Here is an 11,959-nt window from a genome sequence, read left to right as displayed (position 1 = left end):
TTTGAGACAGAGACAGCGACGAGAGACAGTAAGCAGAGAGAGAGAGAATGAGAGAAAGTGAAGGAGAGAGAGAGAGAGTGTGTGTATGTGTTTTGTAAGTGTGTGTGACATTTTCAATCCCACTCATGTGAGAATGATCTCGTCACATGGTAATCCATCTCAAATGAGCACTGCTTGTGGCGCTCTAATCCCTGTTGTTGTTGTTGTTGTTGTTGTAGACGTTCACGATGCCTGACCCCATAGAGCAGCGCAATGCCATCAATGGCATCTGCCTCTTCTTCGTGCTCGTCGGCCTCACTTCCTTCTTCACCCAGATGCTCCAGGTGAGAAGTGCCTTCTGGGATAGCAAGGCCTCCCGTGTTGTCTTTGGTGCAAGTGTTTTGGATTTTGGGAGGTTTGTGGCCTAGAGTTACAGTTCGTTTTGGTCACTTTTTTTCCCCATGTGAGACGTTTTCTATCGTAGTCTATTTTTGGATGCTGTGAAACTCACTCACTGTCTCCATCTCTCAATATCCCCCCTCTGTCATCTCTCTCTCTCTCTCTTTCTCTCTCCTCTCTCTCTCTTTCAAATTCAAATTCAAATTCAAAAAAGCTTCATTGACATGACAAGAGCACTTGTGTTGTCAAAGCATGTTATAACAATAAATATTTATACTTAATATTAATACTTTCTCTCTCTCCGTCACAGGGCTATGCGTTCTCCAAGTCTGGTGAGCTGCTGACCCGACGGCTGCGTCGGCTGGGCTTCCAGGCCATGCTGGGACAGGAGATTGGCTGGTTCGATGACCACAGGAACAGCCCTGGGGCATTGACCACCCGTCTGGCCACCGACGCCTCGCAGGTCCAGGGGGTGAGTAGACCTTTGTACTGTAGGTCATTATGGCATTTCACTTTTTTTCCAAATACACCCTGAAGAAGGCTGCCTGTGCCGCTTTGCCTGGGGTGCTTCTCAACTTATTGTCTAATATGCACACTTCCTGACCCCAATGAGCACCTTCAAACATTGAACTCAACCTTCCTGAGTACCCTGGACTTTTTGTTGTGAAATACAACTAATTTGAAATTATATTAAAAGTAAATATAATTATTATAATAATACATTTATATTCTAAATGATATTATACAATGAATGTAATAATTGAAATATGAATTCTGGTAACAAATCTGAGATATTTTAAACAAGATTACACTTTGAACAAAGTTGTACTTTGACATGATTATACCTTGTGTAGAGTAACACTTTAAGCATGATTTATACCTGAAACATTTTCACCTTTATAGCATGACCAATCAAGAATCATCAAGAATACTGCTCAGCAAGTTATATATTGTATAGTGCAAAAATACAAATAGCAAGGCATTGGAAAGCACAGAGAAGCATAGCACAGCAGCAAGATATATTGTTAGTCAGTCACTTCTTGATATTTTTGGTTAAACTCCTTCACCATCCCTTGTTATCCTTTATTTCTAACACTTATTCAATCCAAGTATGGTATACAAGTACACACATATCATCTGTCCAAGGCCTCCTGGCAGCTTTGCCAAGTCCATTTTCTGCCAAATTTGTGTGTGTGTGTGTGTGTGTGTGTGTGTGTGTGTGTGTGTGTGTGTGTGTGTGTGTGTGTGTTGTGTGTGTGTTGTGTGTATGTTGTGTGAGAGAGAGAGAGGGAGAGAGAGAGAGCACACACACAAGTTAAATGATTTTCATGATTTTCTATCTCATTGGTTCACATACTGTCTGTGCCCGCTACATATACATCTCCTAGGCAACAGGCTCTCAGATCGGCATGATCGTGAACTCCATGACGAACATCGGCGTGGCCATCATCATCTCCTTCTACTTCAGCTGGAAGCTGACCCTGGTCATCTTGTGCTTCCTGCCCCTCCTGGCTCTCTCTGGCGGCTTCCAGGCCAAGATGCTCACCGGCTTCGCCAAGCAGGACAAGCAGGCCATGGAGAACGCAGGACAGGTCAGTCCGTCCGTCCCTCTGTCTGTTTGTCTCTGATCTTTGGTCTGATGACCATTCATCCTCTTTCCTCCAACCTAAAAAGTTGCTCTGCTCCTTTTGCCCTGACTAGTCTTTCTTCCATCTGGACCTTCTGTCCGGTCTCTGCAGATGTCCATTTGTTATTCTGCCAGCTTAGACTCCTTTCTTTATCCTCCTCTTGCTCTCTCTCTCTCTCCATCTCTCTCCCCTTTCTCTCTCTCTCTCTCTCCTTCTCTGAGCTTCTTACTGGGTTGTTCTCTCTCTCCATCTCTGATCTTTGGTCTTGTCTGGTCAGTGGTTCTCCAGACCCAACCCCCTTCTCTCCTTCCTTCATTCCTACCCTCCTTCCTTCCCTCCCCCTGCTCCCTCTATCTCTATCCCTCTCTGGGTTTCTTTCTCTGATGTCTACTTTGATGTCTCCCTCACTCCCCCAGCACCAGGCTCTTCTTTCTGCCTCTTTCTCTCAGGTCTGTCTGTCTGTCTGTGATCTTTTGTCCGATGTTCATTTGCATCCACCCAAAGCAAACCTCTATTTCTCACAACATCCTTCTCGCCCCCCCCCCCTCTCTCTCTCTCTCTCTCTCTTTCTCTCTCTCTCTCTCTCTCTCTCTCCTTTCAGTCAAGCATTGCATGTTTTTGACATTCATCCATCAGCCCCCGTCCTTCAACAAAATCGAATTGTCTTCCTCTCTCCCTCCCTTAGGCTGAGTCAGCATATTTTAGAGTTGGTCCATGCCTGCAGGGTTATGCTCTTCTCCTGACTACATCTCTCTCTTGTACTCTCTTCTCGAATGTTCTTTTTTTAATCTTTTCGGTCCTTTGGGGTGTTGTCATGTCACTACAAAACACACACGAGTTCCTCCTGTTCTTTATTAGCAGAGCAGCTCTCCTCTCCTCCCCTCCTTGGGGACAGCTTTATAATGAAGTGACTCTCACTCCTCGGCTCTCTCTCTCTCTCTCTCTTTTCTTTCTCTCCCCCTCCACGCTCTGATTCTTTCTCTCTCCCTCTCTCTCTCTTTTCATGATCCATTCCCCTCTCTACTTATCTGTTTTCTCTTTCATACAACTCATGGTGCTGAGATTAAAATCGACTGAGAACCTTTCTCTTTCCCCACCACACACACACACACACACACACACACACACACACACACACACACACACACACACACACCTCCCACTTCTCTCCTCTCCTACTGCTATACTGTCCCTTACTCATCTCACCTCACCTTCTATCCCTCACTGTTCATTAGGTCCCATGAGCATCAATTAACGTGTTAATTGTTAATTGATTCAATTTTAAATGTAAAAAAGGGGGAAGGGGAAGCAAACAAACTACAGACAAACAAGCACAGTCATGTATGTTTATATGTATTCACGTATGTCCTACATATATCGCCTCGAGTAGTTCATTTATCCCCCTCCTGAAATTCAAATTCAGAAGAGGCTTTAGGGAGCCTGATGAGCCAGACAGCCACATCAAGGGTCTGGGAACTCACCACAGCAGGGCTCAATCGGAGGGGTGGGATAAACGGTTGTCTTTTAAATTCCCTCTCCACACAATAGGATAGCGCTAAACGAATCATCCTGTTTTCAAATAGAAGGATGCTTAATATGGTTGCAACTTCTGGTCCCAGGTCAGTCGTCATTATGTTAAGCCTGCCTACCGACTCTAGTGATTGGTCTGGGCGTTGTTGAGACTGAAAACAAGAGAATGCGCGCACATCTAAATAGTGTAGGTTGCTGGACCAAAAAGATGTGAAAAGAAATGATAAAGGTCGTTGTTGAGACTGGCCAGCTCCCAAGTCAACGGAGACTTGCTCGAGTACCCCGGGGCGTCTTTATTTCTAGGCTAGGCTTTATGGCCAATACGTCTCTTCCTCCAGATCTCGGGAGAGGCCCTGAACAACATCCGCACCATCGCCGGCCTTGGGAAGGAGCGGAACTTTGTGGAAAAATACGAGGCCCAGCTGGAAGCGCCGTACCGCGCCGCTCTCAACAAGGCCAATGTCTATGGCGCCTGCTACGGCTTCGCCCAGTGCATCGTCTTCCTGGCCAACTCCGCCTCCTACAGGTTCGGAGGCTACCTGGTCAGACAGGAGGGGCTCCACTTCAGCATGGTCTTCAGGTAAGGAGGTGTGGGGTGATAGTGTAGTAGCCAGGGAACTTGGCTAGCATGCAGTAGTCACAAAAAATCATGGGCTCGATTCCTGCCTCCCCCCCTAATGCCCTTCAGCAATTAAGGCACTTAACCCCAAGCTACTCCAGGGAGGCAATTAACTCTTGCACTTACAGTAGTATCTGTCACTGGCTTTGGGTAATTAAATGAGCAAGAGGAGATGTTGGGTAGCTGAGGGGGGACATTTCTAAGGGCATGTGGCCAAGGGAGGTTTACTGTAGGTACACACAAGTGTTAATGGGGTTGAGGGGAGCACTTCAGTTGCTTTGGGTGTGTAGAGAGAGCCCTATAAATACACAGGGCACTGTGGCTGAATTTAGGCATTGGCTGGACATTTAATGTGAGAAAATGAGTGACTATATATCACTTCACAAATATGACTTTGAACAATTCTGAAAACACACATTCATTCTCCTTGTTGTATGCCCTGAATATAACTAGGTGTTGTGTGTTGTGTGTCTTTTGTGTAATTTGATAAGATCATAAGGTAAAGTTATGTTTTTTATGTCTCTCTCTCTCTCTCTCTCTCTCTCTCTCTCTCTCTCTCTCTCTCTCTCATGCCAGGGTCATCTCTGCCATAGTGACCAGTGGCACTGCCCTGGGCAGAGCCTCGTCCTACACCCCGGACTACGCCAAGGCCAAGATCTCCGCAGCCCGCTTCTTCCAGCTGCTGGACCGCGTGCCCAAGATCAACGTCTACAGCCCTCAGGGCCAGACATGGGTACAGCTGACCCCACATCACATCACCTCACCTCACCTCACACACCTCCAGAACATACAACTTCAAAGGATATCCGAGTTCCCCTCACAGATGCCTGTGAACTATATCATCTAACAAGGGCTATCATAATCATTTTGTACCAGACAATGCATTACGGACCAGACAAAACACCTTTAGTTTTTTGTTTTCCCACAGCCATGAAACATAAATGCAGTTCTGCTCACATAGTTTTGTACTCTACCGGTCAGATTTCAACATAGGCTGTCTTAATGTTCCCACATCATCCATTTTGTAGTGGACATCAATTCTCTATCTTGCTCATGTGGTAAAAGACATAAGTATAGATGTTAGGTGAGGTGTGTCATTACATGGGGATGTCTGATTGCTAGTCATCTCTGCTCTGCATGTAGACAGGCATTAGCCGTGTTATGGTGCTGATGCTGGGTTGCTTAGCAGCACTGATGAAGCCTCAGGAGACCTTATCCCATTCACTCTGCCATCAGTCATGCATCAGGAAATATGATTGGCTTTCTCGTCACGCTGTCTGTGCTTACTTCCCCCCCTTATGCTTATAGTTCTGTTTCTCCTTTTTCCCCTCTCATATATTTTCTTTTATTTTTTCTTTTCTTTCTCTCCCTCCCTCTCTCTCTCTCTCTCTCTTTCTCCCCCTCTCTCTCTCTCTCCTCCCCTCTCCTAGAGTGACTTCCGAGGTAACCTGGAGTTCATTGACTGCAAGTTCACGTACCCGACGCGTCCTGACATCCAGGTGCTGAATGGCCTGACCGTGAGCGTGAAGCCTGGACAGACACTGGCCTTCGTGGGCAGCAGCGGCTGTGGCAAGAGCACCAGCATTCAGCTGCTGGAGCGCTTCTACGACCCAGACCATGGCAGAGTGGTGAGGGTTTTACACACACACACACACACACACACACACACACACACACACACACACACACACTGCTTCTACGACCCAGACCATGGCAGAGTGGTGAGGGTTTTTATTTTTTAAAGTATATTTTTGGGGGGCTTTTCTATGCCTTTAATCAGATAGGATAGTGGAGAATGACAGGAAGTGGGTGGGAAAGAGTCAGGGTGGAAAGGTCCGGAAAGGTCCGGAAAGGACCACTGGGCAGGAACACACACACACACAATAGTGATAGTCTAGATAGTTTAAAGGAGACTATCCAAGAAACATGTCATTGAAATATTTGTTAGATAAACACCACATAATAACACAGACACACACACACACACACACACACACACACACACACACACTCACACACACTCGGATAGGTAAGTCATAAAGCAGCTCTGGTGGCTCTGACTGGTGAATGGCAGCAGGGCCTGTGCAGTTAATAAGCCGAGACGGGCCATTTAATCAATGCTAAAGCAATCGACCGCCTCTCTCCAGAATTAAACCGGTCGGCAACTGGGCGGGCCTGGTGGTGTTCGCCGATCGATGCGGGCCCGCCGACTCCACCAAGCTCACGCGGAATTAAAACAAGAAGGTCTAAAATCCACACGGACTCTGAGGAGAGCATTTAAGGGGCCATTTTGTCAATATTAACTGTTCTCTCATCTTGCTCACCCACTGCCCGGTGTGTTTAAAGAGAAGTAAATGGCGAGTTTGTTCTAGTGCTTTAAAGAGCAGCCAGTGAGACACACTTAAGTACACGGACTCAGGGAGTTAATTGTGTTTTTTTGGCCTGCAGTTTACGGGTAGTGTGTGGTGGCTCACAACATAGTAAAGCTGTAATGTCTAGTTTTTGCCATGAAATAAATAATACTCAATTTAAAAGAAAAGGGTAACTATGAGGGTAACATTCAACTATGCTATTTGACTATGACTGTAGATTCCAGAAGTATTTTGATACATTTGTGTACATTTTTAGTGTTGTAAAGAGGCCTCTAACTGATTAACAAGGCGAATGCTTTGCACATTGTGAAACATGTTTTTCAGCATAGCATTCCACCAGCAGGTGTTTTGACAGCAAAACTTCTGAATTCCACCTTTAACGGCTGTTTTCTTCTGTATGCAGTAGAATTCACATCATTGTAGTAAGTCCTCGAGAGCTTGTTTGTTGTGGTTGTTGTATGTTCTCCACAATGTATTTCCTTTCTTGTGTGTGTGTGTGTGTGCGTGTGCACGTGTGTGCTGCAGCTGATTGATGGCCATGACTCGACTAAAGTGAACGTGGCCTTCCTGCGCTCCAAGATCGGCATCGTGTCCCAGGAGCCCATCCTGTTCGACTGCAGCATCGCCGAGAACATCCGCTACGGCGATAACCAGCGCGACATCAGCATGAACGACATCATCTCCGCCGCCAAGAAGGCACAGCTGCACGACTTCGTCATGGCCCTGCCAGAGGTGAGGTCACACCTCCGATGCTCTTATTCACAGATTCTATACTCCGCTCTGTTTGTGTGGCGTGAAAATAGTTTTAGAAAACGGCTCTTTTTTTTTTGAACGTATGCAGCCAGCCTGGTGTAGCCAGTTCCATTGATTATAGCAGAAGCTACAGTACTTGTTGCAGCAGACACTTTGTTTCAGATACAGTATGTGCCTGCTGTAGCCTCCCTGTTAGAGAGAACTAAGTACAAAGACAGTCCCCTAGAGCTGTCGGGGGTTAGATAGCTTGCCTAAGGCCATAATGGCAACCAATATCAAACTTCCTGGCATTACACTTGATGCCTAACCTCCAGATACCTGCAAGACTGACCACTAGACACTCCTCTATTTTAGAGGTGGGTAATCCAGCTTCAGAAAGTGCTGCCATATATTTGCTCCACCCATCTAATCCATCTGATTCCTGTCAGCACGACTCTTTCTGCCACTTACCCATGTTCAAGAGCACTGACAAGAATTCGATGAATAGTGAATTTTATTGAGCGGTGGCAACGAAAAACCAGAATGAATCAAAATCAGTGTGGTGGTGAAATGGTTCAGTGGTGTTGTGTGTGGTTGAATTGGAAAAGAATGTAAGCTAATGTAAGTAAACATTAAAAGTGGAGAGCGCCACACTGTACTGTACTCTGATGCCATCAAGGTGTGTGAACAGCAATAGCAATACAGTATAGAGGACACTCTTTGTGCTCCACATGTCAGAATTTCCCCAATGTAATGGGCGGTGTTAATTTTTCCACATTTTTGTAAGCCACATAAATTCTCCCCAACTAATCCATCCTTTGCTTAACACTCTGTAAAGTGCCATGAGACATGTGAAATTAAATTGAAATTGAAATTGAAATCCACGGCCCTGCCAGAAGTTCATGAACGTAGACATGAACGCGACAAGTTGCTTTGCTACGCGACTTCTTCAACCCTGTTTAGTCGCGTCGCCTTGACATTAACTTCTTCACAACGTAACAAAGGTTCATTAAAGAATGTTAACGGATACAATGTGGACACAAACTATCCGACGCAACGCGACAGTCGCGCAGTCGCTTACAATTAGGACACGGTGTAAGGGAGACCAGGGGGTTTGGTGTCTGCCATTGCTTTCCATGGGGAATGAGGGAATGGCAGAGGACACCTCAGTCGATTTTCCTTAGGCAGTGAGTTGTTAGAATCAAGCTCTTATCAGTGGGCGGGTAAATCCGGGATGTCTTCCATGGGCTTGTGCGTGAGTGAGTTGTGTGAACGAGCCAGAGGGAGGAAAAGAGAGCATTAGAACGGTGAAAGGAGAGAAAAGTGAGGACTAAATGTCAATAAAAGTCTCTATTTGCAGTTTACGTTGTAGTAATGGCATTAGGTAGTATTGACGCTTTGGAGCAGCTTGACGTTTTGAAAAGTGCAACAAAAAAAAATCAATGTTTATTTGTACTTGCTTTGTAACAGTGTGGTGCTGTGGAGTGATTTTCTTAAACTGTTTATCAAAAGTAGGAAGGAGCTTGAAATTGAATTGCTTCTCAAGTGTTTTCAGCAGCTTGTGTGCGTTTGTGTGTGTGTGTGTGTGTGCGTGTCTGTGTGTTTGTTCGCGCCTACAGAAGTACGACACTAACGTGGGCTCGCAGGGCTCCCAGCTGTCTCGGGGGCAGAAGCAGCGAATCGCCATCGCCAGAGCCATCATCCGCGACCCCAAGATCCTGCTGCTGGACGAGGCCACCTCCGCACTGGACACAGAGAGCGAGAAGGTAGGCAGCAGATCCCTCTCTCTCTCTCTCTCTCTCTCTCTCTCTCTCTCTCTCTCTCTCTCTCTCTCTCTGTCTTTCTCTCTGTCCTTCTCACTCACACATGCACACACTCGCATACAAATTCACTTTTACAAATGCACAAAACACAGAAAATATGCCCACCCACACACATGACAGCTTTGTTCTAAAAACCTTTTGGGCTAGTTGTAGATTGTGCATTGTTACGGTCTGCATTGTTTGTCTGTCTGTGTGCGTGCACGACACGTGTGTGTGGATGTCTGTGTTTACAGTGTGTGTGTGCGTGTGTGTGTGTGTGTGTTTTTGTATGTTCATGCCTCTCTCTCTTTCTGTATGTGTGTGTGTGTGTGTGTGTGCGCGCGCACCAGACAGTACAGGAGGCCCTGGATAAGGCTCGAGAGGGCCGGACATGCATTGTCATCGCCCACCGCCTGTCCACCATCCAGAACTCGAACACCATCGCCGTGATGTCCCGTGGCTACCTCATGGAGAAGGGCAACCACGAGCAGCTGATGGCCAAGAAGGGAGCCTACTACAAACTGGTCACCACGGGGGCGCCCATCAGCTAATACCAACAGCAACAGCGCTCTTTACAGCTACAGAGTTTTACAATAACACTAATGCCAGGGTTAAAGGGCCGTTCACACCAAGAACGATAACTATAACGATAACTGTAACCATTAAGATAAAAGCGTCTACACTGACCAACAATAAAAAAAAAAAGTCTCTCCTTGTGTTAATAATGTGATGGCTAAATGTGATGGGTTCTGATTGGCTGTTAGCTTTTTATCGTTCTCAAAATCGTTCTGAAAGTCCCAACGATATCGTTCTCCATGTCGTTATTGTTAGTTGGGAACGTTGTCATTCATATTAACGAGAGCGATATTTGTTTATAGTTATCGTAATAGTTATCGTTCTTGGTGTGTGAATGGCCCTTAAGTCAGGTCAGACTGTACATTACCACCGGTCAGGAGACCAGTAAGGAAGGGGGAGTCGGGGTGATTCCAAGGGTCCTGCACTAGCAGAGGGTCCTCATTAAACTTAATGAGCCGCATTATTATGTTTGGGAGAGTACAATATCTTTTGTCTCTTAGGGCTGGACATTTCTGGCAGAGCTCCTGACACCAGTGCTACGTTTGGTCAGCTCTAGACTTTGTGTTAACTCACATCAAGATGGCGACCCTGACAGAAAACTAAACAGCTTTTTAGAATCTGAAAACACCTTGAAAGCTGCTGTTCTCTTAGAATCTGATAGCAATTTAAATCTGCTGTTCTCAGCAGTGTTCGCCTTCTTGACAAACTCTGCCAGGCTTCCGGGCCAAAAGAGACAGCTGACTTTAATTCTTGTTTTGTATACACAATAATACCTTTGAAGCAGGGACTCTGTGAAAAGTTCTGTGCAGTACTGCCTGGATGAAATGTACAGATTACAAAGGCCAGAAATGCCCTTGAGGTTTTTTTTTTTTTTGTTAACTTTAGTTACATTTACAGTAGCTTTTATACTGCTTAAGAAATAATTTACAAATATATAACATGAGCATTATGTAATATCTGCATATAGTTTAAGATTTATATATGATCATATTTATGTGAAATTAAATAATGTGTAGATTCATATATTCATGATCATTCATAAATGATCAAGAGATAATTTAGCCGAGATAAAACCACAAAATGTTGGTCCTTAAATATGACTGTTCATTTTCATCTGACAAGCATAATAGTTCTCAAACATTAACTGACTGAGTGCCATGTTAGGAAATACAGTTCATCATAATAATGCATAGCACACACACACACACACACACACACACAGAAAGGCTGACTTGGTTGGTCTACATTCTGTTTCAGCGCATCAACTGTCGTGATTTGGAGACAGAGGTCGCAAATAAACTCTTGTGTTATCATTCATGTTGTACAGCTATAAATGTTTACATGTCATCAGATTGTGTATTACTTTCCTATTGTCATTTACATGCCTATGTCAGTGTTATCTTGATTTATGAGTATTCAGGGATTCAAAGGCATAAGTAATGAAAGTTGTAAGTCTAACAGACTATTGAAAATGACATCTAATCTGAAGTATTTTCAATAAAATATGTAATGGTAATGATGTACAATTTCGCACATGGCTTTCTTTGAGAGTAACACAGTAATGTTTATCACGTAGAAAAAACAAAAAGTCCTCCGCGCTCCTGGGTAACTCTGGTGCGTCAACGGGAGAGGACAACTTAGTAGAGATAAAAGAGGTTCACCGGAGCAACTCAGAAGTTAAGATTTTTAAATATTTATTTAAGGTGCCAACATCAAGAGACTAACGTTTCGACGTTATGTTACGTGAAGACGTAACATAACGTCGAAACGTTAGTCTCTTGATGTTGGCACCTTAAATAAATATTTAAAAATCTTAACAGTAATGTTTATATTTTACAGGCCCTAAGGGCATTGCTCATGTCAGCATTTTACAGCTGTCCACCACTAGGTGTCGCATCCAGTCCATTTGTCCATGTAGCCACCGTTTAAATACCGTCTCCACGTGATACGCTCTCACGATGATTTTACACTGGGGGAGATGTTTGGGTATTTGACTAACTGCTCTAGCACCGTATCACTCGAGTGACAGTTGCAGCAGCATAGCTTTTAGACTACAATATATTCAACACCTTAAACGGCAGATAAGGAAATGATCCCTCGTCGCTCTCAAGCCGCAAGCGCACCTTTGACGCAAGCAGAAGGCACTCACGAGCGAAGCGTGTCTTCTCGAAACGCTTAATGGTAATATAAGTCTTACGTCCCCCTCCTCCCCCTTATCTATTCTTATCTTTATCAATCTACAAATGAAACACTTTCCGTTCTTGAGCGTGAAATCAGTCGCTGCTACTTTGAAAGTGTGATATTGAAGTAGAAGTGTTTCAT

The 11,959-nt window shown here is 44.8% G+C and overlaps 1 protein-coding gene across 2 annotated transcripts in view; it reads left to right on the top strand.

Moving 5' to 3' along the window:
- abcb11b (ATP-binding cassette, sub-family B (MDR/TAP), member 11b) overlaps positions 1 to 11,163 on the top strand; it is a 21,631-nt gene extending 10,468 nt beyond the window's left edge. For both annotated transcript variants that reach the window (XM_062528450.1, XM_062528451.1), the window contains exons 20-28: positions 219 to 323; positions 689 to 850; positions 1,767 to 1,970; positions 3,875 to 4,116; positions 4,732 to 4,888; positions 5,586 to 5,783; positions 7,053 to 7,259; positions 8,879 to 9,025; positions 9,412 to 11,163. In XM_062528450.1, coding sequence (XP_062384434.1) covers positions 219 to 323; positions 689 to 850; positions 1,767 to 1,970; positions 3,875 to 4,116; positions 4,732 to 4,888; positions 5,586 to 5,783; positions 7,053 to 7,259; positions 8,879 to 9,025; positions 9,412 to 9,612 — 1,623 coding nt within the window. In that variant the 3' untranslated portion in view covers positions 9,613 to 11,163. The remainder of the gene's footprint in view (positions 1 to 218; positions 324 to 688; positions 851 to 1,766; positions 1,971 to 3,874; positions 4,117 to 4,731; positions 4,889 to 5,585; positions 5,784 to 7,052; positions 7,260 to 8,878; positions 9,026 to 9,411) is intronic.
- Positions 11,164 to 11,959: the final 796 nt, after the last annotated feature.

This window comes from Sardina pilchardus, chromosome 23, assembly GCF_963854185.1.
Source record: "Sardina pilchardus chromosome 23, fSarPil1.1, whole genome shotgun sequence".
Classification (NCBI taxonomy): domain Eukaryota; kingdom Metazoa; phylum Chordata; class Actinopteri; order Clupeiformes; family Clupeidae; genus Sardina; species Sardina pilchardus.
Note: the sequence above shows the minus strand (reverse complement) of the source record. Positions and strands in the feature narration are given on the sequence as shown.